Source organism: Eretmochelys imbricata, chromosome 18 (genome assembly GCF_965152235.1).
Source record: "Eretmochelys imbricata isolate rEreImb1 chromosome 18, rEreImb1.hap1, whole genome shotgun sequence".
In the NCBI taxonomy this organism is placed as follows: Eukaryota; Metazoa; Chordata; order Testudines; family Cheloniidae; genus Eretmochelys; species Eretmochelys imbricata.
This window is the reverse complement of record NC_135589.1, coordinates 2,088,139-2,114,424: the sequence shown is the minus strand read 5'-3', so window position 1 is coordinate 2,114,424 and position 26,286 is coordinate 2,088,139. Positions and strand designations below refer to the sequence as shown.

Genomic DNA, 26,286 nt, shown 5'->3' with positions numbered 1-26,286 from the left:
TCCCCAAAGGTACTTAGCCACCTAAGTCCAGTTTCTAGGTGCCACTCTGGGATCACAGAACTCCCCTTGGCTACCACCTAACTCTGTAGGGTAAACTCACTTACGTTTCTGCAGTAAAAGTTCCTTAGGTGCCAATGTTTCTGCCTCCAACCATGCACACTGCTGGACATCTAGGGGCTGATCTTCCATCCGAGCTCCAGAGAACTTCATGAACTGGGGGAAGATAGGCATTCGGCCACCCAACTCTTCTGAGGGGCCTGCTCTGGTAGGCATGCTCAGAGGCCGCCTAACTTCCAATAAGGTGGTGGAAGATGTCCCTTTAACCCAGTGGTTGGGTCACTTACCTGGGATGTGGGAGACCCTCAGTTCAAGTACCCCCTATGTCTAATGAGGAGAAGGGATTTAAACAGAGATCTGATCCCTTTCACGTGCGTGTGCAAACTATTGGACTATAAAGGAAGAGATAGGTATAGTTAGGAAGAGACAGGTAATAGTTATGGGGGATTCGATCATTAGAAACACAGATAGCTGGGTTTGCGATGAGCAGGAGAACCGCAGGGTGACTCGCCTGCCTGGTGTGAAGGTTGCAGATCTCTCAAGACATCTAGATAGATTTCTGTGTAATGCTCGGGAGGAGCCGGTGGTTGTTGTACATGTAGGTACCAATGACATAGGGAAGGATAGGAGAGAGGTCCTGGGGACCGAATTTAGGCTGGTGTAGGTAAGAGATTGAAGTCCAGGACCTCCATGGTAGCATTCTCTGAAATGCTTCCAGTTCCACGTGCAGGGCCAGGTGGAACTGCAGGGTCTCAATGCGTGAATGAGACGATGGTGTAGGGAGGAGGGGTTTAGATTTATTAGGAACTGGGTAGACTTTTGGGAAAGGGGGAACCTATACAGGAAGGATGGGCTCCACCTAAACCGAAATGGAACCAGATTGCTGGCACTTCACTTTAAAAAGGTCGTAGAACAGTTTTTAAACTAAGGGCTGGGGGAAAGCTGACAGGTGCGGAAGAGCATGTGGTTCGGACAGAAACACCTCTTAGGGGAGGATCGATTAATGGAGATTCTAGTAAGGAGGAGAGGATGAAAGATGATAAAATACAGGTAGGATCTGATGAGAAACAGTCAAATCATAGAATCATAGATGAAAAAGAGTCTCATTCAATTACATCATGTAATGGCAGACAGCTAAAAGTTTCCATTTTTTAAAGTGCTTGTACACAAATGCTAGAAGTCTAAATAATAAGATGGGTGAACTAGAGTGCATTGTGTTAAAGGAGGATATTGACATAATAGGTATCACAGAAACCTGGTGGAGTGAGGACAATCAACGGGACAATTATTCCAGGGTACAAAATATATCGGAAGGACAGAACAGGTCGTGGGGGTGAGGGGGGGAGTGGCACTATATGTGAAAGAAAATGTAGAATCAAATGAAATAAAAATCTTAAATGAATCCACATGTTCCACAGAATCTCTATAGATAGTAATTCCATGCTCTAATAATAAGAATATAGCAGTAGAGATATGCTACTGACCACCTGACCAGGATGGTGATAATGATTGTGAAATGCTCAGGGAGATTAGAGAGGCTATTAAAATAAAAAAACCTCAATAATAATGGGGGATTTCAACTATCCCATATTGACTGGGTACATGTCACCTCAGGATGGGATGAAGAGATAAAGTTTCTTGACACCTTAAATGACTGCTTCTTGGAGCAGCTAGTCCTGGAACCCACAAGAGGAGAGGCAATTCTTGATTTTGTTCAATATCTTCATTAATAATCTGGAGGATGGCGTGGATTGCACCCTCAGCAAGTTTGCAGATGACACTAAACTGGAAGAAGAGGTAGATACACTGGAGGGTAGGTATAGGATACAGAGGAACCTAGACAAATTAGAGGATTGGGCCAAAAGAAATCTGATGAGGTTCAACAAGGACAAGTGCAGAGTCCTGCACTTAGGATGGAAGAATCCCATGCCCTGCTACAGACTAGGGACCGAGTGGCTAGGCAGCAGTTCTGCAGAAAAGGACCTAGGGGTGACAGTGGACGAGAAGCTGGATATGAGTCAACAGTGTGCCCTTGTTACCAAGAAGGCTAACAGCATTTTGAGCTGTATAAGTAGGAGCATTGCCAGCAGATCGAGGGACGTGATCATTTCCCTCTATCTGGCATTGGTGATGCCTCATCTGGAGTACTGTGTCCAGTTTTGGGCCCCACAGTACAAGAAGGATGTGGACAAATTGTAGAGAGTCCAGCAGAGGGCAACAAAAATTATTAGGGGACGGGAACACATGACTTATGAGGAGAGGCTGAGGGAACTGGGATTGTTTAGTCTGTGGAAGAGAAGAATGAGGGGGGATTTGATAGCTGCTTTCAGCTACCTGAAAGGGGGTTCCAAAGAGGATGGATCTAGACTGTTCTCAGTGGTAGCAGAAGACAGAACGAGGAGTAATGGTCTCAAGTTGCAGTGCAGGAGGTTTAGGTTGGATATTAGGAAAAACTTTTTCACTAGGAGGGTGGTGAAGCACTGGAATGCGTTACCTAGGGAGGTGGTGGAATCTCCTTCCTTTGAGGTTTTTAAGGTCAGGCTTGACAAAGCCCTGGCTGGGATGATTTAGTTGAGGCTTGGTCCTGCTTTGAGCAGGGGGTTGGACTAGATGACCTCCAGAGGTCCCTTCCAACCCTGATATTCTATGATTTAGGCCTAAGTGGAGAACAAGATCTGGTTCAAGAGGTGAATATAGCTGGACAGCTCGGTAATAGTGACCGTAACATAATTAAATTTAAAATCCTTGTGGCGGTAAAAACACCAGAGCAGCACAGCACTGTAGCATTTAATTTCAGAAAGGGGAGCTACACAAAAATGAGGAAGCTAGTTAAACAGAAATTAAAAGGTATGGCACCAAAAGTGAAATCCCTGAAAGCTGCATGGAAAATTTTTAAACACACCATGATAGAGGCTCAACTTAAGTGTATACCCCAAATTAAAAAAACATAGAGAACCAAAAAAGTGCCACCGTGGCTAAACAACAAAGTACAAGAAGCAGTGAGAGGCAAAAAGGCATCCTTTAAAAGTGGAAGTTAAATCCTAGTGAGGAAAATAGAAAGGAGCATAAACACTGGCAAATGAAGTGTAAAAATACAATTAGGAAGGCCAAAAAAGAAATTGAAGGACAGCTAGCCAAAGACTCAGAAAGTAATAGCAAATTTTTTCGAAGTACATCAGAAGCAGGAAGCCTGCTGAACAGTTAGTGGGGCCACTGGACGATCGAGATGTTTTAGCAGGACGCTCAAGGACGATAACGCCATTTTGGAGAAACTAAACGAATTCTTTGCATCGGCCTTCACAGCTGAAGATGTGAGGGAGATTCCCAAACCCGAGCCATTCTTTTTAGATGACAAATCTGAGGAACTGTCCCAGACTGAGGTGTCATTAGAGGAGGTTTTGGAACAAATTGATAAACTAAACTGTAATAAGTCACCAGGACCAGATGGCATTCACCCAAGAGTTCTGAAGGGACTCAAATGTGAAATTGCAGAACTGCAAACTGTAGTCTGTAACCTATCATTTAAATCAGCTTCTGTACCCGATGACTGGAGGATAGCTAATGTGATGCCAATTTTTAAAAAGGACTCCAGAGGTGATGCTGGCAATTACAGGCTGGTAAACCTGACTTCAGTGCCGGGCAAACTGGTTGAAACTATAGTAAAGAACAAAATTGTCAGACACATAGCTGAACATAATTTGTTGGTGAAGAGTCAGTATGGTTTTGGAAAGGGTAATGATGCCTCACCAATCTACTAGAATTCTTTGAGGGGGTCAACAAGCATGTTGTCAAGAGTGATACAGTGGATATAGTATACTTGGTCTTTCAGAAAGCCTTTGACAAGGTCCCTCACCAAGAGCTCTTAGGCAAAGGAAGCTGTCATGGGATAAGAGGGAAAGTCCTCTCATGGATCGGTAGCTGGTGAAAAGATAGGAAACAAAGGGTATGAATAAATGGTCAGTTTTCAGAATGTAGAGAGGTAAATAGTGGTGTCCCTAGGGGTCTATACTGGGCCCAGTCCTATTCAACATATTCATAAATGATCTGGAAAAAGGGGTAAACAGTGAGGTGGCAAAATTTTCAGATGATACAAAACTTCTCAAGATAGTTAAGTCCCAGGCAGACTGCGAAGAGCTGCAAAAGGATTCCTCAAAACTGGGTGACTGGGCAATAAAATGGCAGATTAAATTCAATGTTGATAAATGCAAAGTAATGCACATTGGAAAACATAATCCCAACTATACGTATAAAATGATGGGGTCTAAGTTAGCTGTTACCACTCAGAAAGAGATCTTGGAGTCATTGTGGAGAGTTCTCTGAAAACATCCACTCAATGTGCAGCAGCAGTCAAAAAAGCAAACAGAACATTGGGAATCATTAAGAAAGGGATAAATAGTAAGACAGAAAATACCATATTGCCTCTATATAAATCCATGGTATGCCCACATCTTGAATACTGTGTGCAGATGTGGTCGTCCCATCTTAAAAATGATATATTGCAATTGGAAAAGGTCCAGAAAAGGGCAACAAAAATTATTAGGGGTATGGAACGGCTGCAATATGAGGAGAGATTAATAAGACTGGGACTTTTCATCTTGGAAAAGAGATGACTGGGGGATATGATAGAGGTCTATAAAATCATAACTGGTGTAGAGAAAGAAAATCATCCTTCTTGTAGTGTGGGGCCCAAAACTGGACACACTACTCCAGATGAGGCCTCACCAATGTCGAATAGAGGGGAACGATCACGTCCCTCGATCTGCTGGCAATGCCCCATACATTCCAAAATGCCATTGGGCTTCTTGGCAACATAGGGAAATGTTATTTACTCCTCCTCATAACACAAGAACTAGGGGTCACCAAATGAAATTAATATGCGGTAGGTTTAAAACAAACAAAAGGAAGTATTTTTTCACACAATGCACCATCAACCTGTGGAACTCCTTGCCAGAGGATGTTGTGAAGGCTAAGGCTATAATAGGGTTAAAAAAAAACTAGGTAAGTTCATGGAGGATAGGTCCACCAATTACTGTTAGCCAGGATGGGCAGGGAGGGTGTCCCTAGCCTCTGTTTGCCAGAAGCTGGGAATTGGCAATGGGATGGATCACTTGATGGTTACCTGTTCCTTCTGGAGCACCTGGCATTGGCCACTGTTGGCAGACAGGGTACTGGGCTAGATGGACCTTTGGTCTGACCCAGTACAGCCATTCTTATGTTCTTAAAGTGATTTTTGACACAGTCCCACAGGACACTCTCTTAAGGAAACTAGGGAATTGTGGCCGAGATGAGATTAGGCCACTATAAGGTGGGTGCACAGCTGGTTGAAAGAACGTACTCAAAGAGCTGTTATCAATGGTTTGCTATTAAACTGTGGAGAGGGGCACATATAGTGGGCTCCTGCAAGGGTCAGTCCTTAGTCTGGTACTATGCAATATTTTCATTAATGACCTGGTTAATGGAGCAGAGAGTATGCTTATAAAATTTGGAGATGACACCGAGCTGGGAGCGATTGCAAGCACTTTGGAGGACAGGATTAGAATTCAAAATGACCTTGACAAAGTGATGAGTTGGTCTGAAATCAACAAGATGAAATTTAATAAAGATAAGTGCAAAGTACTGCATTTAGGAAAGAAAAATCAAATGTACAACTACAAAATGGGGAATAACTGGCACGGTGGTTGTACTGATGGAAAGGATTTGGGGATTAGAGTGGATCACAAATTGAATATGAGTCAACAGTGTGATGCTGTTGTGAAAAGGCTGATATCATTGTGGGCTGTATTTACAGATGTAAAGATATTGAAGGGAGTCCAGAGGAGAGCAACAAAAATGAGAAATGGTTTAGAAAACCTGACCTATGAGGAAAAGTTAAAAAAAGAACTGGGATCGTTTAGTCTTGAGGAAAGATGACAGAGGGGGGACCTGATAACAGTCACCAAATATGTTAAGGGCTGTTATAAAGAGGATGGGGTTCAATTGTTCTCCATGTCCACTGAAAGTAGGACAAAAAGTGATGATCTTAATCTGCAGCAAGGGAGAGTCAGGTTAGATATTAGGAAAAACTTTCTGAGTATAAAGAAAAGGAGGACCTGTGGCACCTTAGAGACTAACAAATTTATTTGAACATAAGCTTTCGTGAGCTACAGCTCACTTCATCGGTTGCATCCGAAGAAGTGAGCTGTAGCTCACGAAAGCTTGTGCTCAAATAAATTGGTTAGTCTCTAAGGTGCCACAGGTACTCCTTTTCTTTTTGCGAATACAGACTAACACGGCTGTTACTCTGAAACCTTTCTAAGTATATTGGTAGTTAAATGCTGGAACAGGCTTCCCAGAGAGGTTATGGAATCCCCGTCATTGGAGGTTTTTAAGAGCAGGTTGGATAAACCCCTCTCAAGGATGGTCTAGGTTTACTTGGTCCTGCCTCAGTGTAGGTTGCTGGACTAGATGACTTCTCAAGGTCCCTTCCAGCCTGACATTTCTATTATTCTCACTCTTTTTCTGGCCCAAATAATACTAAATTATTCAATTAAACTGGAACTACTTCAACAGGAGAAGTTGAGGGAGACCCCACTCAGAATAGCCCCTAGCCCTCATTGAAAGGTGGCAGATCCCTGTTCAGATTCCTTCTCCCCGAGAGGGGACATGACCCAAACATCTCCCACAGCCTGAGCGAGTACCTGAACCACTGGGCTAAAGCCTATAAGGTGGGCCTCTCTTTTTTCCTCCTCCTCCTCCATCTGTTTTGTGTGATCTAGGCAGCCTCTGAAACGCCTGCCAGACTGAGCCCTGCGTGCAAGTTAGGTAGAGGAATGACTGTGTTGCCCCAGTTTGTGGATCACAGTCTAGGACACCTGGCTCTCTCCGTTCACTGTGTAGGGAGCCTAAGCAGCAGATTCAGCGTTATGGATCCCAGTATTGTTCCTGAGATTTTCTAGGCACCTTTAAAACTTTGGCGCCATGATGTTTGGCATCACAGTGCCCAAGACCTTTGTGGATCCAGCCTTCCTTACTTCCTTTAAATGAAAGCTGAGAGTCCCACTTAGTCACATGATTGCAGGAGCTTTAAGAAAACCTGCAAGTATCACTGGACTTGCAATAAAATTACAAGAGTTGGCCATGCTGAAAAAGCCGTTTGTTTTCATTGAAATTAAAAATAAAACATAGCCCTATTCCTAGTCAGAATTATGTCTCCTAAGAGCCCTTTTCTATTACATCAAACTGTTGGGCCTGAATTAACAGGAACAGCCTCACTTGAAAACCATGCTGTACCTGAAAACGTTGTGCCTGTGCTTACAAGTCACGTGGTCGGCCCATCCCGTCTCAAAACTCCTTTGCTGAGATGCTTACAAGAGCTTGTCAGTAGTTAGGCAACTAGGTCCATAGCCCAATGTGCTGGCCAGTATTGTCTCGTCCATCTGCTGTCTCTTGTCTCGGACTTGGACTGTGAGCTCCGGGGAGCAGGGGCCATCTCTTTGTTCTGTGTTTGTGCAGCACTAGAGCCATGGGGTCCTAGCCAGGTGCTCTCACAATACCAGTCATAAATCACCAGAATTCCTACATCTGATAGCACGCTGGGCCAGATTTTCCAAAGAGCCCCAAGCAAGATTTCCAAGGGCTCAGCCCTTACAGCTGGGGCCAGATGTTCCAAAGACCTCAGCTCCCATTGGATGAGGTCCGAGTTTGCACAAGCACTTTGCTTCCAGCAGCCCCTGTTCTGACACTTATGGCTGGGCTGGCAAAAGTGCCCTGCACCCAGCATGCCAAGTCCCTGAGCATCCTAAGTGGAAACAGCTCTTTGGAAAACATGTTGGTGTATAGTTGGTTCCCCTCTTTCTCTTTTACAGTCAGTTTCACTGCTTCTCCTGGGTGTCCTCAGTAAGTCACTCCACCCATCCCCCCCAGTCTGCAAGGATCTTTTGACAGTGATAGGCGAGAGAACATTTTTTTTTTAAACAATGGGGAAATGTGATTGCACAAGGGGAGGGAGGCAAACACACCTGACCCTCCCATTTTAAACCGACCAGATTTCAAGCTGACCAGATTTCAAGCTGACTGCGTCCCTTGGGAAAAAAATCTCATTAACAGGGTTTGCAGTAGCAGTGCGATTCTGAAATAGTGGATTCTGGAGCAAAGTGTCACATGGGTGTTGGAGGCAGGCTGAGGTTGCTCTCAGGGGGAGGACAGCATGATTCCACAGGAGGGAGGAGTGGAGTGGTGTGTGGTGAAGGGAAGTAAGCTGGGAGTTAAGGGCAGCGAAGGTGCTGTTAAATAGCCTTAACGTTCTTTCCACAGGCAAGCAACTGGGAGGGAGGGGGAAGGTCAGCGGTGCTGGGTGCTGTAGGGAGGAGAGACTGAGTCAACTGTGGGGTGAGGTGCCAGGGGCTCCCCAGCTGTAACACTGACCAGCCTTGCAGAGTGACTAGGCGTAGTGCCATGAAGACGCAGGGCACAGCGTCAGTGCCTGGCACTGCCAGAGAGCAAGGCTGGGTGCTATAGTGAGGGCGTAATGGCCAGAGCAGGGAGGTGTGTGGGGAGCCCAGGGCTGGAATACTTCTGGGGATACAGGTCTGGAGAAGGGGTCTCAGCAAACCTGTAGAGATGATTCATAGATTCCACTCCAGGAGAGCTTGGTAATTGTTGAGTCTGAGCTACTGGGCAGTTCCTGGAGCCGAACTTTCAGAACCCAGCCAGTCTGCAGAGCACCTCTCGAATTCGGAATGAGAGAGATGAGCCCTGAAAATAGAGTGGAAGGGCTGCACGTCTGGAGCCAGGGGCCCTGGCAGAGCTGGGTGTGGGGAGCTCAGGGCCGGACGGGCTGTGGGTCAGGAGTGGGGGGCCCTGGCAGAGCTGGGTGTGGGGAGCTCAGGGCCAGGCAGGCTGTGGGTGAGGCGTGGGGGGCTCTGGCAGAGCTGGGTGTGGGGAGCTCAGGGCCAGGTGGGCTGTGGCTGAGGCGTGGGGACTCTGGCAGAGCGGGGTGTGGGGAGCTCAGGGCCGGGCGGGCTGTGGGGGAAGCGTGGGGGGCTCTGGCAGAGTGGGTGTGGGGAGCTCAGGGCCGGGCGGGCTGTGGGTGAGGCGTGGGGGGCTCTGGCAGAGATGGGTGTGGGGAGCTCAGGGCCGGGCGGGCTGTGGGTGAGGTGTGGGGAGCTCAGGGCCAGGCGGGCTGTGGGTGAGGCGTGGGGGGCTCTGGCAGAGCTGGGTGTGGGGAGCTCAGGGCCGGGCGGGCTGTGGGTGAGGCGTGGGGGGCTCTGGCAGAGCTGGGTGTGGGGAGCTCAGGGCCGGGCGGGCTGTGGGTGAGGCGTGGGGGGCTCTGGCAGAGCTGGGTGTGGGGAGCTCAGGGCCGGGCGGGCTGTGGGTCAGGCGTGGGGGGCTCTGGCAGAGCTGGGTGTGGGGAGCTCAGGGCCGGGCGGGCTGTGGCTGAGGCGTGGGGGGCTCTGGCAGAGCTGGGTGTGGGGAGCTCAGGGCCGGGCGGGCTGTGGGTGAGGCGTGGGGGGCTCTGGCAGAGCTGGGTGTGGGGAGCTCAGGGCCAGGCGGGCTGTGGGTGAGGCGTGGGGGGCAATGGCAGAGCTGGGTGTGGGGAGCTCAGGGCCTTGCGGGCTGTGGGGGAGGCGTGGGGGGCTCTGGCAGAGCTGGGTGTGGGGAGCTCAGGGCCGGGCGGGCTGTGGCTGAGGCGTGGGGGGCTCTGGTAGAGCGGGGTGTGGGGAGCTCAGGGCCGGGCGGGCTGTGGGGGAGGCGTGGGGGGCAGTGGCAGAGCTGGGTGTGGGGAGCTCAGGGCCGGGCGGGCTGTGGCTGAGGCGTGGGGGGCTCTGGCAGAGGTGGGTGTGGGGAGCTCAGGGCCGGGCGGGCTGTGGCTGAGGCGTGGGGGACTCTGGCAGAGCTGGGTGTGGGGAGCTCAGGGCCGGGCGGGCTGTGGCTGAGGCGTGGGGGGCTCTGGCAGAGCTGGGTGTGGGGAGCTCAGGGCCGGGCGGGCTGTGGCTGAGGCGTGGGGACTCTGGCAGAGCGGGGTGTGGGGAGCTCAGGGCCGGGCGGGCTGTGGGGGAGGCGTGGGGGGCTCTGGCAGAGGTGGGTGTGGGGAGCTCAGGGCCGAGCGGGCTGTGGGTCAGGCGTGGGGGGCTCTGGCAGAGCTGGGTGTGGGGAGCTCAGGGCCGGGCGGGCTGTGGCTGAGGCGTGGGGGGCAGTGGCAGAGCTGGGTGTGGGCAGCTCAGGGCCGGGCGGGCTGTGGGTGAGGCGTGGAGGGCTCTGGCAGAGCTGGGTGTGGGGAGCTCAGGGCCGGGCGGGCTGTGGGGGAGGCGTGGGGGGCAGTGGCAGAGCTGGGTGTGTGGAGCTCAGGGCCGGGCAGGCTGTGGGTCAGGCGTGGGGGGCTCTGGCAGAGCGGGGTGTGGGGAGCTCAGGGCCGGGCGGGCTGTGGCTGAGGCGTGGGGACTCTGGCAGAGCGGGGTGTGGGGAGCTCAGGGCCGGGCGGGCTGTGGGGGAGGCGTGGGGGGCTCTGGCAGAGCGGGGTGTGGGGAGCTTAGGGCCGGGCGGGCTGTGGGGGAGGCGTGGGGCGCAGTGGCAGAGCTGGGTGTGGGGAGCTCAGGGCCGGGCGGGCTGTGGCTGAGGCTTGGGGGACTCTCGCAGAGCTGGGTGTGGGGAGCTCAGGGCCGGGCGGGCTGTGGGTGAGGCGTGGGGGGCTCTGGCAGAGCGGGGTGTGGGGAGCTCAGGGCCGGGCGGGCTGTGGGGGAGGCGTGGGTGTCAGTGGCAGAGCTGGGTGTGGGGAGCTCAGGGCCGGGCGGGCTGTGGCTGAGGCGTGGGGACTCTGGCAGAGCGGGGTGTGGGGAGCTCAGGGCCGGGCGGGCTGTGGGTCAGGCGTGGGGGGCTCTGGCAGAGCGGGGTGTGGGGAGCTCAGGGCCGGGCGGGCTGTGGGTCAGGCGTGGGGGGCTCTGGCAGAGCGGGGTGTGGGGAGCTCAGGGCCGGGCGGGCTGTGGGTGAGGCGTGGGGGGCAATGGCAGAGCTGGGTGTGGGGAGCTCAGGGCCGGGCGGGCTGTGGGGGAGGCGTGGGGGGCTCTGGCAGAGCGGGGTGTGGGGAGCTCAGGGCCGGGCGGGCTGTGGGTGAGGCGTGGGGGACTCTGGCAGAGCGGGGTGTGGGGAGCTCAGGGCCGGGCGGGCTGTGGCTGAGGCGTGGGGACTCTGGCAGAGCGGGGTGTGGGGAGCTCAGGGCCGGGCGGGCTGTGGCTGAGGCGTGGGGACTCTGGCAGAGCGGGGTGTGGGGAGCTTAGGGCCGGGCGGGCTGTGGGGGAGGCGTGGGGGGCTCTGGCAGAGCGGGGTGTGGGGAGCTTAGGGCCGGGCGGGCTGTGGGGGAGGCGTGGGGCGCAGTGGCAGAGCTGGGTGTGGGGAGCTCAGGGCCGGGCGGGCTGTGGCTGAGGCTTGGGGGACTCTGGCAGAGCTGGGTGTGGGGAGCTCAGGGCCGGGCGGGCTGTGGGTGAGGCGTGGGGGGCTCTGGCAGAGCGGGGTGTGGGGAGCTCAGGGCCGGGCGGGCTCTGGGTGAGGCGTGGGGGGCTCTGGCAGAGCGGGGTGTGGGGAGCTCAGGGCCGGGCGGGCTGTGGGGGAGGCGTGGGGGTCAGTGGCAGAGCTGGGTGTGGGGAGCTCAGGGCCGGGCGGGCTGTGGCTGAGGCGTGGGGACTCTGGCAGAGCGGGGTGTGGGGAGCTCAGGGCCGGGCGGGCTGTGGGTCAGGCGTGGGGGGCTCTGGCAGAGCGGGGTGTGGGGAGCTCAGGGCCGGGCGGGCTGTGGGTCAGGCGTGGGGGGCTCTGGCAGAGCGGGGTGTGGGGAGCTCAGGGCCGGGCGGGCTGTGGGTGAGGCGTGGGGGGCAATGGCAGAGCTGGGTGTGGGGAGCTCAGGGCCGGGCGGGCTGTGGGGGAGGCGTGTGGGGCTCTGGCAGAGCTGGGTGTGGGGAGCTCAGGGCCGGGCGGGCTGTGGGTGAGGCGTGGGGGACTCTGGCAGAGCGGGGTGTGGGGAGCTCAGGGCCGGGCGGGCTGTGGCTGAGGCGTGGGGACTCTGGCAGAGCGGGGTGTGGGGAGCTCAGGGCCGGGCGGGCTGTGGCTGAGGCGTGGGGGACTCTGGCAGAGGTGGGTGTGGGGAGCTCAGGGCCGGGCGGGCTGTGGGGGAGGCGTGGGGGGCTCTGGCAGAGCGGGGTGTGGGGAGCTCAGGGCCGGGCGGGCTGTGGGTCAGGCGTGGGGGGCTCTGGCAGAGCGGGGTGTGGGGAGCTCAGGGCCGGGCGGCCTGTGGGGGAGGCGTGGGGGGCTCTGGCAGAGGTGGGTGTGGGGAGCTCAGGGCCGGGTGGGCTGTGGGGGAGGCGTGGGGGGCTCTGGCAGAGCGGGGTGTGGGGAGCTCAGGGCCGGGCGGGCTGTGGGTCAGGAGTGGGGGGCAGAGCTGGGTGTGGGGAGCTCTGGGCCAGGCGGGCTGTGGGGGAGGCGTGGGGGGCTCTGGCAGAGCAGGGTGTGGGGAGCTCAGGGCCGGGCGGGCTGTGGGTCAGGCGTGGGGGGCTCTGGCAGAGCGGGGTGTGGGGAGCTCAGGGCCGGGCGGGCTGTGGGGGAGGCGTGGGGGGCTCTGGCAGAGGTGGGTGTGGGGAGCTCAGGGCAGGGCGGGCTGTGGGTCAGGCGTGGGGGGCTCTGGCAGAGCGGGGTGTGGGGAGCTCAGGGCCGGGCGGGCTGTGGGTGAGGCGTGGGGGGCTCTGGCAGAGCTGGGTGTGGGGAGCTCAGGGCCGGGCGGGCTGTGGGGGAGGCGTGGGGGGCTCTGGCAGAGCAGGGTGTGGGGAGCTCTGGGCCAGGCGGGCTGTGGGGGAGGCGTGGGGGGCTCTGGCAGAGCAGGGTGTGGGGAGCTCAGGGCCGGGCGGGCTGTGGGGGAGGCGTGGGGGGCTCTGGCAGAGCAGGGTGTGGGGAGCTCAGGGCCGGGCGGGCTGTGGGGGAGGCGTGGGGGGCTCTGGCAGAGGTGGGTGTGGGGAGCTCAGGGCAGGGCGGGCTGTGGGTCAGGCGTGGGGGGCTCTGGCAGAGCGGGGTGGTGCTGTCGGGAAGGAATGAGGGTGGCGTGTGGCTCTGTTGTGACTCTTCTCTGCTTGTCTGTCCTGCGCAGTCCTCTGCCAAGAGCCTGCGAGCCACCATTGGGGAGGCCTTTGAGCGGCTGCACCGGCTCCTGCGTGAGCGCCAGAAGGCCATGCTGGAGGAGCTGGAGGCCGACACCGCCAGGACTCTGACCGACATCGAGCAGAAGATCCAGCGCTACAGCCAGCAGCTGCGCAAAGTGCAGGAGGGCAGCCAGATCCTGCAGGAGCGGCTGGCTGAGACGGACAGGCATGCCTTCCTGGCCGGCATCGCCTCGCTCTCGGAGAGGTACTGGGGGGAGGGGGGCATCACCTGGCTCTCAGAGGGGTGCATATGGCCTTTGCAGCCCAGCACTGTCTCAGTGCATCTCCCTGGACAACAGCTTTTCCCTCTCGTCAGCACCCAGCCCAGACTGGCCCAGCCCAGCCCAGGACAAAGCCCTTCCTGTTATGGCTCCCTCCCATCCATTCCTAGTCCCTGATCATCCTGAAGGCCTGCTTAGCCCCACCCCCACGGAAGGGTTTAGTAGGTGAGGACAGGACCTTTCTAGTCCACAGCAGCTCCCCAAACCCGCCCTGGCACCAACGGGACACTGCCAGGGTGTGCATACCGACTGGCCTCACTCAGCGCTCCCATGGTGTATGCACCCCAGGGCCCACGTGGCTGTGACCCAAGAGGCAGTGTCCTATGCTCCTGCCAGAGCTCCTGCCTCTAGGCCAGGCCCTCACTCAATTGACCCCCTACCCCTGTAACCTCTCCCCTTCCTCACCAGCAAACCCCACATTGCAGTAGGGGAACTGCAGGGGCTCCGTGCTAACCAGCTTGACTCTCCAACCAGGCTCAAGGGAAAGATCCATGAAACAAACCTCACGTATGAAGACTTTCCTACCTCCAAATACATGGGCCCCCTGCAGTACACGATCTGGAAATCGCTCTTCCAGGACATCCATCCAGGTATGGTTCCCCAGCCCAGGGAGAGCAGCCTGCCCCCTCTAACATACTACAGGCCTTTCCTGGCATAATGTGGCAGCTGGGGCCTCTGGCGTGATTATCAGAAGTGCTGAGCACCCACAAGTCTACTGGTCTGGGGGCGGTGACGCTCAGCCTCCCTGCAAATCCTGCCGTGTGGGGAGAGTCGCCTTAGCTAGGTAAATACAGGCTGCTGGGCCCAGCCTTTGTGATAGGAGGGATTAAACTGCAGACAGATGGCCGCGGTGGCCTCCTCAGGGCACTGTGGTCTGACGCCGGCAGGAAAACCCTGCACGTAGGGCCAGATTCTGAACTGGAAGTCACAGGGCTGCAGAAAGAAAAGGAGTACTTGTGGCACCTTAGAGACTAACCAATTTATTTGAGCATAAGCTTTCGTGAGCTACAGCGCACTTCATCAGATGCATTCAGGGCTGCAGGACTCAGCACGACAGCTGGGGACGAGCAGCAGCAGACTGTATGTGACATGCCAGTGCCTGCTGGGCAGCAGTGCCTGGGATCCAGCACCTGGCATGTCCATGATGGACCTCCGTCAAAGGGGCCCCAGCTGTGTGGTGTGATGTTTCTCCTGTTCTAAGGCTCTGCGGGAGTGCAAGTGGCAGACTGGTGAGGGGACAGAATCCTTTGCCTCCAGGTCACTGGTTCAAATGCCGCCCCCTCCAGTAGTTGCATGTGGCTGCTCCGTGACCCAGGCAAAATCCGAATGGGCAGAAGGCTGAGCACCGAGGCAGCAAAGCACCCATTGACTGCAGTGGGGGTGAGAGTGCCTTGGGGAGAACACCCTGTGTCTGGGGGGTCCTGAGATCCTGCAGGGACGGGGCCCAGAGCCTATGCACCACCCTCCCCTTCCCTCCCCCCTCCCCGCCCAACCGCTGCTGCTGTTCCCCCAGCCAGGGCCATGCATGCCCCAGTGTGCAGCCCAGACACCAGCTCCTGTTCCTGGCAGAAGGGAGAATGCATCAGAGGCTGACAAAGGCCCTTTCCGCAGGGCTGCTCCCACTGCTATGGTAACGGGAGCTTGGGGGTCTGCAGTGCAAGGATACGGCCCCAGATGGAGCTGGCCTGGAGACTGGCTGGGGAGTGAGGGGTTAATCCAAGGAGGTGGGGGTTAATTCCATTTCTAGCTGGGTTTCTCGTCACTGAGCTCAGTGTCTGATACAGACATTCGCAACCCATGTTTATTAATTAGCCGATCCATCCCCTGGGGCATGGAGTGTTCTGCTGAGACACAGTGACCTGTAAGAGAGCTTGCTCCCGGCCTGCTAGCCTTTCTGCTCTTGTTTATTCGGGCCCCACCCTCTGTCCTGCCTGGGCATAAGGTCTGCCGAGTACAATTACACTTGCCTGGATGCGGCTAAAACTGCTCTGTGCCACCTCTGCCATTGTTCTTTGCACTCAGCACAGCAGCAGCCCCGCTTGAGCTGTCACGCTGCTGCGGCCCCAGTGGGCACAAGCTCCTTTGATGGGCTGGCGGGATCTGGGTTGCAAAGAGCCAGGCTCCGAGTGGTGCCCGCCCATTGTGCCTGTGGGTTTCCCTTTTAGACCAGGTTTTCTCCCCCTGCCCCCTCCCCCATCCACAAAATAAGTCAGATTGGCCTTGGAATTGGTAGGTTAGACCTGGTGCCATGGTCAAATTTGTCTACAAATTTTGAAGTGACTTGGACAAGGGCTTCCTGAGTTATGACTGTCTAATCATGGAGGCATTCCACACCATTCCAAAAGCGCCTGTGGGGGGTGGAGTTTACCACTCTGCAGCAAAACCAAAAGAAAGGAGAGGGATGAAATCACCATGCCTGGCTCCCCTCACTGAGCTCGAGTGCCTGGCACCAGCCTTTCACTGATGAATGTGAAGTTACCAATGGTGTTAATTAATATCGCTGGGCAGCATCAGCTCTTTCAAGCCCAGCGCGGGGCATCTGTGAGCGCTGGGGACCTGAGCTTCCATAGAGGAGGCTGTGGGCCTTTCCCCACAGGGAGCCCCTTGCTAGGGGCTGGGCAGTGGTGGGAAGAGAGAACTGCTTGTCCAAAGCTTGTGAGGGAGCCAGAGTCTCTATGGATCCTGGGGCCCCCAGCAAGGCGTCCCAGGAATCTACTGCCCCTGCCAGCCTGGAGCTGACCTTGTACTCCTGCCCTGTGGCTCCGAGCAGCGTGGGGCCCCTCTTGCCAAACCCCAGGAGGTCTGTTAGATGGAGCAGGCAGGGAGCTCTGGTGCTTCCCACCAGCCACCCCACCTTCTCCTTCTCCAGTGCCCTACTCCCCCTTGCAGCAAGATTCCTGCCCTCTCGGGGCTCCTGGCTCCACTCTCCCCTTTTCCCCCTATATCCATAGACCCATCCTCATCAAAGATTTCTTGAGGCAGGGTTGGGGCAGGGGCTGTCACCCTCTGTAGCTCGCTGCGGGGATCCCACCACAGACACCAAGGAAGCTGCTGCTTGTGCTGGAGCATCCCACATTGAGGCTACATCTGCACTGGCCCTGGAGTGTAATTTCGAGACGTACCCACACTAGCTCTGATCGAGCTAGAACGCTGCAAATAACGCTGCAGCCACAGCTGCACAGATGGGGGAGGGTTAGCCGCCCTGCGTCCGCACCTAGGGTCTCAGGGAGGTTGTATGTGGGGCGGCTGGCCTCTGGTGCCACCGTGGCTACCTATCTATTTTTAGTGTGCTCGCTCACTCAGAGCTAGTCTGGGTACATCTCGAGCTGGGAGCCCAGCAGAGCCGAGCCCTGTGACACACCTGGTTGGAGTGTTTGTTATCCCACCCCAGATCAGCTCACCCAGGGCGTTGATCTATGTGTCTAACTCCCACCACTGGGTGAGCTCTCAGAGATGTAGCCGTGGTGTGGGGTCCCCCAGAAAGGCCCCAAAGCATCAGCCCCCATCTCCGAGGCCCTGGCACATCTGTGCATATGGTCTGTACTCTGGCAAGAGCACTCCCTACCTCTTCGCATCTTCCTGCTCCTAAAGGAAGCTTCAGTGCCAAAGGGATTGCTAAGCAGTGTCACGGGTGCGATTTTAAATGCCGCCGAGGCACTGGTAGAGCCTAGCTAGCTATATTGCCTCTCCCGTGCTACAGGGCCGCAAGAAGGTCCCTCCAACAGCTTTCCCCGCCTGTGGGGCCAGTCCCTGCGCGGAGCACAAGGGCAGATGGGGAGTTACAGGGGGCTGGCTGCCGAGCCACCTGACTGACCCCATCACACGTCCCTCAGCACAGCCCCCTCTGGTGTCCCTGCGGCTCTTTGTGAAGTGCTGTCTGTGTGAGGGGTGGCTGGGTGGGTGCTTGTAGGCCCCTATTTTGGGGGCATTTACATTCCCGTTGCATAAGCAAGTGCTTTGCCTGTAATTGACTAGCCGTGTGGGGTGTGGCTAGGTTCTGAGCCCCTTCCTGTCCCTCTGCTTTCCCAGTGCCAGAAGCCCTCACACTGGACCCCGTCACAGCTCACCAGCGTCTCATCCTGTCGGATGACTGCACCATCGTGGCCTACGGCAACTTGCACCCGCAGCCGCTGCAGGATTCACCCAAGCGCTTTGACGTGGAAGTGTCGGTGCTGGGCTCAGAGGCCTTCGGCAGCGGCGTGCACTACTGGGAGGTCATCGTCTCAGAGAAGACCCAGTGGATGATCGGGCTGGCACACGAGGCTGTCACCCGCAAGGGGAGCATTCAGATCCAGCCCAGCCGCGGCTTTTACTGCATCGTCATGCACGACGGCAACCAGTACAGCGCCTGCACCCAGCCCTGGACCCGGCTCAATGTTAAGAGCAAGCTAGAGAAAGTCGGCGTCTTCTTGGACTATGACAAAGGCCTCCTGATCTTCTACAATGCTGATGACATGTCGTGGCTGTACACCTTCCGGGAGAAGTTCCCCGGCAAGCTCTGCTCATACTTTAGTCCTGGCCAGAGCCATGCCAATGGCAAGAATGTGCAGCCACTCCGCATAAACACCGTCCGGATCTAGGAGGGAGCAGAGAAGGGAGCCTGGAGCTGTATAGAGCCTCCTGGCCGGCAGGCTGAGTCCAGAGTCCCTGCTAAGACAGTTCCCACCTACTCCTTTCTGCAGGCTCCAGGGCTGTGCCATTCCTAGCTCTGACATCCTGGCATTATCCGGGTGCAGGAGGGTGCAGGGCTGGGGCTGGGGGGTTGTGGGGATGGAGGGAGGCCATGGAACTGTTGGTATTTCAGGGTGAGAGGATGCAGCATTCCTGCCTCCCTGTCTGCATCAGCTTCCAGACTAACCCAAGGATTCGGGCTGAGTGTGGACATCCAGCTGGCTATCCCTGGCATGACCCCGGCATTGCCATGGGCACTCTGCCAGGATGGATGCAGGTGGGACCCTGTGCTGTTGGAGCCTCCTGCTGGCATGGAGCAGAGCTGCTGCTGAACCGCTGCTTGGTATCTCAGCTCACCTGTGAGCTCCTAGCTGGGTTTGCTCTTACGGACAGAGCATGAGCCATCCTGCACAGGGCTAGTGACCTGGCAGCATCTGCACTTCGTATGTGTTACATTGGCACTCAGGGGGCCCCCGGCACCAAGGGGTCAGGATCCCGTGCTGCTAGGACCTCTGCAAAGAAGTGGGTGGCAGCCTCTTTCCCAGAGAGCTGCAGTCTAGGTTTATGACAAGGTGCAACTAAGGGGGAGAGGGTGGGGAAGGACAAGGGGGAGGGTTAGATGAGCATGTTTTGCATAGTGGGCTGCAGTCTGGGCTTGCCAGCTGGGCTTGCAGTTCCTTTTAGCAGCAGCTGGAGGCTGAGGCAGCCTTGCCCTGTGCCGCCCTAAGAACAGAGGGCTCAGATTGCCAGAGGTAAAGTCATAGAGCCACCAGGTCATCAAGCCTGACCGCCTGCATGTCACCGGCACCAGCACCACCCCGCACCCAAGCCTGAATCCAGCAACTGAAATGAGACCAAAGGTGCGCAGTCCACAGGAGCCTGGGTTGGCAGTGCCCCAGGCAGAGCACAGGAGGGGCTGATGGCGCGGAAATGACTGAGGTACACCCAGGTAACCCTGGCAAGTGACCCACACACTGCAGAAGGCAGCAGAACTGCTCCCTCAGCTGATCCCAGCACAGGGCATGGGTGTCTGAGCAGGGATGGGGTGTGCGCATGACCCCAACGAGGGCCACCCTCCCCCAGGCCAGTTCCCTCTTGTGTGAGGCCCTCCCCCGCAGCTGTCCCCTTCACCAGGTTCGTTGGCTTGGGCAAAATCTGCCAAGAGGAGCCTGGATTGGAGTACCCCGGGAGCCAGCCTGGCTCCGCACCCTGATGGCTGCCTTAGGGGCAGACATGGCTGGTGCCTGGCCCCAGATCTGCCATGGGTAGAGGCCAGCTGAGGTGCATGACCCTCAGCCCAGCACCGGTGGAGCCTGCTCCGGCACTGTATGAAGCCAGTTTGGCACCAGGGAATAATGGTCAGCCGTGATCATGGCTTGGTCCTGTGGCAGCTACCTGTGGTCTTCCATGCCCAGAGCCCTGTGTGGACAGAACAGTCACTGCACCTGTGTAACCAGGCTGGCTGGTCCTCCTGGCGTCACGGGTAGCGTGACACTGCGGAACACGTTGCTGGTGCTGCTCTGTGTGCATGCCACAGGGCTCTGCCCCTGCTCAAGCGTGGTGGGATAGCAACTCAGGTTTTCCCAGAATGCACTGCTCCCAACACATAGGTAGCAGAGCACGGATGCACCTGGTGCTGCAGGTGGATCAGGTGAGTGCCAGTTACTGAGCACGGTGCACGTGCAGTGTGGGCAGCGCCTCTTGGCGCAGCTTGTTTCCTACGGAGTGGAGTGTTGACCTGCGGGTTGCCAGGACAGATCTGTGACTGTGACCGTGTACCCGGCTCCGGAGGCATATGTTCCTCCCTCCACCTCGCTCTGGAACAAGCGCCTTGGCTCTTGTCAGCGAGCGAGGTGTGCTTCAGGTTTCCCCCCACCCTCTCCCGGGTGGCGGTCACCTCTCGGGGGAATGCCTGCAGCTGCCTGGACTCGGGCAAACGCCTGAGCTGTGCAGTGGGCAAGGGCAGAGGGGGCTGGAGGAGAGGAACAAGGGATGCGAGAGGGGGATATCAGAGTAAAGGGGGGGGGATAGGCAAGGTGTGTCAGGATAGGATAGGAGCATGTGAGGCGGGTGACAGCCAATAAGCAAGGAGTCCGGTTTCCTCTCTCCAGCTGGGGCAGCCTGAGCAGAGCCCCAGGAACCAGCAGCTCCTGGTTCTTTGTGCCGTGCACGGTGGGGCAGACAGGTGATGGGACAGTGCTCAGCCCAGGGCAGCCTGTCAGGCGCTACGCCTCACCCGGGAGGGACGCGCTCACACACTCCCTGGGCAACGGCATTTTGCCAGGCGCTGCTAGTGGTACCGAGGCAGCCCGAAGGCGGCAGCCTTGGCAAGTACCCTTGCCATGGGAGGGGCTGGGATCGCCTAGCCCGACTGGGTCTCCCCGCAGCGACTGGCACTTTCACAGGCTCCAGACTTGTGTCCTCCAAAGGCCCATACCAGGAAGCATGACGGGCTGGGCTCCTTGTTAACGATTCGTAGATATTTAGGTCAGAAGGGACCATCATGATCATCTAGTCCGACCTCCTGCACAACGCAGGCCACGGAATTTCACCCACCGCTCCTGCAAAAGACCTCACACCTATATCTGTGCTACTGAAGTCTTCAAATCGTGGTTTAAAGACTTCAAGGAGCAGAGAATCCTCCAGCAAGTGACCCGTGCCCAATGCTACAGAGGAAGGTGAAAAACCTCCAGGGCCTCTTCCAATCTGCCCTGGAGGAAAATTCCTTCCCCACCCCAAATATAGCAATCAGCTGAACCCTGAGCATATGGGCAAGATTCACCAGCCAGATACTACAGAAAATTCTTTCCTGGGTAACTCAGCTCCTACCCCATCTAATATCCCATCACAGGCCATTGGGCCTATTTACCATGAATATTTAATTACCAAAACCATGTTATCCCATCATAGCATCTCCTCCACACGGGGCAGGAGTTAGAGCACGTGACCCGGGTGGCCAACACACAGTGCGTAGTCAGTGTGATCAGCTCCAGCCGGCCCAGCAGCCAAGGGGGACGGGAAGCGCTCCAGTGCATACAGGTAGGGACCTTGGCCAGGAATCTGGATCGAGTAGCTAACACTAGAGAGGCTGAGACCTAGACTTTCCTAACAGGGGCTTCTGTTTTGGGGGGCCCCTTGGGCCTGATATCCAGGGGCACTGAGCGAACAACACCAATGCCCATCAACACCAGCTAGAGCCTGGAAGAACAGGCCAAAAGGGGCTCACAACAGGCACCCAAAAGCAGCTGCTATGACTGAAGACATAGGCCTCACATTGTAGCCAGTTAGTGGTAGCACCTAGCCCAATTGGCACTAAGCACATAGCTGGCCCAGGAGCCGGGGCCACTGGTCTGCACCCAGAGCAGCAGGGAGGCTAGCTGGGGGAAGTCCTGCCACCGGGAGGCGTGGAGCCTGCAGATTTGCCTTGGGGCTGTGGCAAGTGGTTGAAGGACAGATCTGGACAGGAGACGTCAAAGCCGGGCCCTGTCTGTGGAGATCCTCAAGGGGCAGCAGGGAGCTATGCACAATGGTGGGGAGCAGGCACAAAGCTGAACATTGAGGTAGTTCTCTTGAGGCTGCCTGGAGCCCATCTGGTGCTGGCCTGATGCCCTTACTCCCGTCTCAGGTCAAAGGCTCTGTGCCTTCAGCAGCGGTGTGTTTGTGACAGGCCCCGGGAATCAGTTCCATAATGGTGAGAACCCTGAGGCAGGGAAATAGATCCCCACGGAGTCACCAGGGCTTTGAGAAGGGCAGGAGGCTGATGAGACTTTCCACTCTATGGTCACTGATCTCAACGCATCAGACAACAGAGCAAGAGCATCACGATTTGCAGTTACAGCTGGGGAAACTGAGGCACAGAGAGGGGAAGGCACTTGGCCAGAGTCCCACGCAGCTCTGGGACTGATACTGACAGCAGATTCCTGGTTCTGGGCCCTGTCACCTCCCCCAGACCCAGGCTGGGCTTGGCTAGGTGCCCCAAGGGGAGAAGTCCATTGCTGGTGATGGATGTCACCAAACCCTCCCCCTCACTGCACCAGGAGGTCAGTGGAAGCACAGGGACCTTGGGCTTGCTGCGGTGCCTTTGTGGGCAATAGCGCCATGGTAGGAGTGTCTGAATGGCAGCCAGGAGGTCCCACGGGCAATGGGTGCAGAGACAATGTGGCAACAAGCCGGGTAGGGTGGCAGCCCCACACATGTGTGGCTCCAGCCCAGCCCACAGCAGTTGGCATGTGGTGAATTTCACGTGGCAACAGACTTGCTAAGTCCAGGTTTTGTGAGCACCAAGGAGCCGCTGTCTGCAGGCGTTTGGAGAGGCAAAGGGGGTGTTCCCCACTGCTATTTCTTGGCTCTAGGGACTCCAGGCTGATCATGTTGCTTTGTAAATGAACGAACTTGGGACATGTCAGGGTCTCTGGTCGGAGCAAGGGGGAGCAGCCAGCTGTGCTCACTCTCTGTACAAGTGTGCGCAGCAGCCTGGTACATCGCTGCCTTGGGCACATCTGCTCCGTGCACTGAGGGGAGAAGGGCGTGGACAGGGATTGCTCTGGTTGTACGAAGAGCCCGTTCTCCCCTTCCAGAGATCCAGCTGAGACATGAGCCACCCACCATAAGGACTCAAGATCCAGAGGACACTAGATGTTGTGACTGGACTCAGGCCCTCCTGTCCTCCTACCCCTGTGAGCTGGATCACATGCAGTGTGGTTTGCTTCTTGCCCCTTCTGGGGCCATGTCTTGTCAGCCACCAGGCTCCCTGGAGACTTTCTGTTCAGTGAATGGCCAACGCTAATTGCTGCTCTGCAGCCTGGCCTGGCTGCTCACTTGGTGACAGAGAGGGGAAGAATAATGCTCCCCCATTTTACGGCTTCCACTGGAGGTAGCTGATGAACAACACTTCCTCCTACCAGAAGTTGGGCTTTCTGCCCTCCAAGGCACCAGCTGGCTATTCTGTGCTGAGTGCCTGGCTGCAGAGTCCCCCACCTGGAGAGCTACTCCCCTCTCTGAGTACATTGCATACAGCCTGGTGGATGTAGGGGAGCAAAACCCAACATCACTGGTGACATGTGGTGTTTCCACCATCCTGGCCCAGTTCTTTCTGGGAAAACAGGTCCAGCTTGCAGACCAGACTGAGGACGCTATTTGGAGGGAGGTGCTGAAACTCAGCCCCATCCCACTTTGGGGATGAATCCTGAAAACTCCTTCTGTGTGCAGGGAGTCCTATGGGGTGTAGCCCCATGAGCTTACTCGTCTGAGCAGGTTCAGCCTCTTGGCAAGGAGGCTGCTCTGTTGAAGTCACTGAGCGATCTCATGGTATGGACAGGAGCTGCAGGGAGAGAGCTGGTGTGGTGGGGGGACAGCATCCCTCTGTAGCCTGGCAGGATGGAGTGTCGCAGGGTAATGCACCCACGGGCTGCGATCCTGCAAGGCAAGCTCAGTGCCTGGCATGAGTCGGCCCTTCCTGACTTCACCATCCAAGTGACTCCAGTGCCTGCTGGGCGCACTTCCACCTCCACCACCTGCCTGCGTGCTCCGCCAGTGCTGTGGTTTTTCCTTTTTCAGAAGCTGATGGATTCTGTATTTATTCCTAGTTCCGTAGCACGTAGTCTCTGACTGCTGCAATAAAGACAACTTTCTAAAAAAGAGGAATGGAAACTTGTTTCTGCAATGCAGCCGCCCCCGGAGCTCCTGCCTTCCCCTCCTGGCCCATCTCCTTGCAGACGCCCCGCGGATTGCATGCAAACACAGACAAAGGACAACAATGCAGCTGGCAGCCAGACCTGCAGAAAGGCTGCCATTTGCATGCTATTGTTCTGCCGAATGGATCTCCATTGGCTCATAACATTCCTACCACACACACACACACCCCCACCAAGGTAGCAGGCATTATACACAGTTCTTGGGCCCGATTCTCTTGTCACTGGTGCAATTCTATTAACCTGAATCAAGTGACCACTCATGGATAACTATGAGAACAGATTGGGTCCTTTACCTATGTGCCACAGGAATCAGGCCCTACCACGAGATCACAACACCACAGGCCTGACTCAGTGGAGTCACACCACACTGGGTTTTACACCATTGTAGCCATGGGACCTGATCCTCCTCTCAGTTACAAAATACTGTTGTTGGCAACTGTAATGCTCCTCTCTTGGGGAGCGCGGCCGTGTGGTCATGGCTGCAACTCCTGACATTCAAGGGGATTGTGGGAGGGGAGCCCGGGCGCTCCTACTCCACTGAGCTCTGATCCAGGGCCCTTTGGGCTACTGGAAGTCTGGCAACCAAGGCTGTCCACCCTGGGCCTCTTCCTCTCATCCACCCCCCTGGGGTCAGCTCAGTCCAAGGCTTTCCCCTCGTGGGGAGATCCAAACCACAAGGAGACCAATGTCCACTGGATCCTTCCCTCTCTGGTTGTCTCTGGGGTGGGTCCTCCTTTCCCTCAGGTAGAGCCCCTTTGGGCAGCTGTGTCAGAGCCATTAGGCTTCCCTCTGCACTGGTGGAGCTGTGGGCTGCAGATCTGATCACCTCCAGCTCTGCCACACAAATGAGCTAATTCCTGGCCTTTTAATTCCTTCAGCAGATGGAGTATTTGCTGCAGGTGTGGTGGGGTGGGGCTGGCTGAGCCCAAAATAATCCCTTAACCCCTTATTGCCCAGCACCCCATCACAGCAACAAAGAGCCAGCCAGCCCTAAGGCACAGCCAGACAACTCAAAATGCACAGGTAAACTGAGGCACCGGGAATGCCCTGATACTGCAATGATGGCCATATTTGTGCCAAGATAGTGACTTGCCCAAGGTCTCAGAGCTAGTCAGTGACAGGGACCTTGATTCCCTCTCTGCTGCTGTTTCGCTAAGACAATTCCATCTGTGTTAGATGAAGGTTGGGGGAGAGGAGCTGGATGGAGTCTCCTGGGTATTATGCATCATTGGCCTGGCTCCTCCAGCCATCCAGGATTACAGAAAATGCAGGACTAGCTAAGCGCCCCCCACCCCCATCTCTGCTGACAAAATGAGCTCTCTTACCAACTCCTCTTCCTAATGTGCGAGCTGCAGCGAGCCAATTCTGTACCACGACTAGGACTTTCTCCAGAGGGAGCCTTGGCAGTGCCATCTGCACTTAAGGACGTCATCTGTCAGCTCAGCATGGCCACGCCTGGGCCTGCATTCAGAGGCGCCAATTGAATTGCAAAGCTGCTGTCAGTGCTGACTCTCAAGCCAGCTCGGGAGGGGGCAGAGCCTCCTTGTGCACTTGCAAACAAGCGAGGGAGAAAATAGATTCTGGGAAAATAAGGAACAAAGGATTTGCACAGACCAAGTGGAGCCACAAATGCAGATTCTGCCCTCAGTTATCAAATGGGGCAAAGCCAAAGGGACTCCACAGTAAACAGTTTCAGCTAAAGTTTTCATTTGGGTGTTTAAAAATTTACATTTGTTGCTTTACAAAAGCCAAGATTTTTTTGAAAATGAAAACCCAAAAATTGTTACTGAAAAAATCGCCGGGGGGGGGGGGGGTCATTAAGTTTTCCCATAAAAATTTAAAAGAAAGAGACAAAAGAAATTTCCTGCAAAAGATAATTGGGGCTCTTTGACTGGCTCAGCCAGCTGCTGTGGAGCAGAATCAGGCCCCGAGAGCCCAGACGAAGGCCAGTGCTGCACTGGAAGCTGGTGCCAGTTTAGCAATGTGGGCTACAGGGAGCGATGGGTAGGGAACTGCTTTCCTGTCCAGCAAAAACTTTGAGCGTTTCAAAAAAAAAAAGGTCCGATATCCCATTGGGCTGAAGCAGAGTCTTTCCACATGTTCCATGTGACTCTAGCCTGGAAGAGTCCAACTGGTGGGCTGGGCATTCAGCGGGGATGTGGGAAGCCCATGCTTACACACCCGCAATTAATTAGTATTTTTTAACAACAAATTCCCGTCCAGTTCTCCCTAGGGCTGTGATTCGAATTTTAGCAACACGTCTATCTGGCAAAGGCCTTGCGTCGACACAGGTACACTGGCAGAGGAGGGCTTTTGCTGGGACAGCTTAGTTTGCGGGGGGAACGGCTGCGAGAACCACCAGCACAGCGCTCTGCGTCTCCGCGAGGAGGATTTGCAGCGCTTCTCTACTGCCAAAGAGTCTCTCGGTAC

General features: G+C 56.1%; 1 protein-coding gene across 1 annotated transcript in view; it reads left to right on the top strand.

The window, feature by feature from the left end:
* The window catches only part of TRIM62 (tripartite motif containing 62), a 45,373-nt gene extending 27,301 nt beyond the window's left edge, over window positions 1-18,072 (top strand). Inside the window, exons 3-5 of the mRNA XM_077837470.1 lie at window positions 13,160-13,416; window positions 13,967-14,082; window positions 17,522-18,072. Of these exons, the coding sequence (XP_077693596.1) occupies window positions 13,160-13,416; window positions 13,967-14,082; window positions 17,522-18,072 (924 nt within the window). The remainder of the gene's footprint in view (window positions 1-13,159; window positions 13,417-13,966; window positions 14,083-17,521) is intronic.
* Window positions 18,073-26,286: the final 8,214 nt, after the last annotated feature.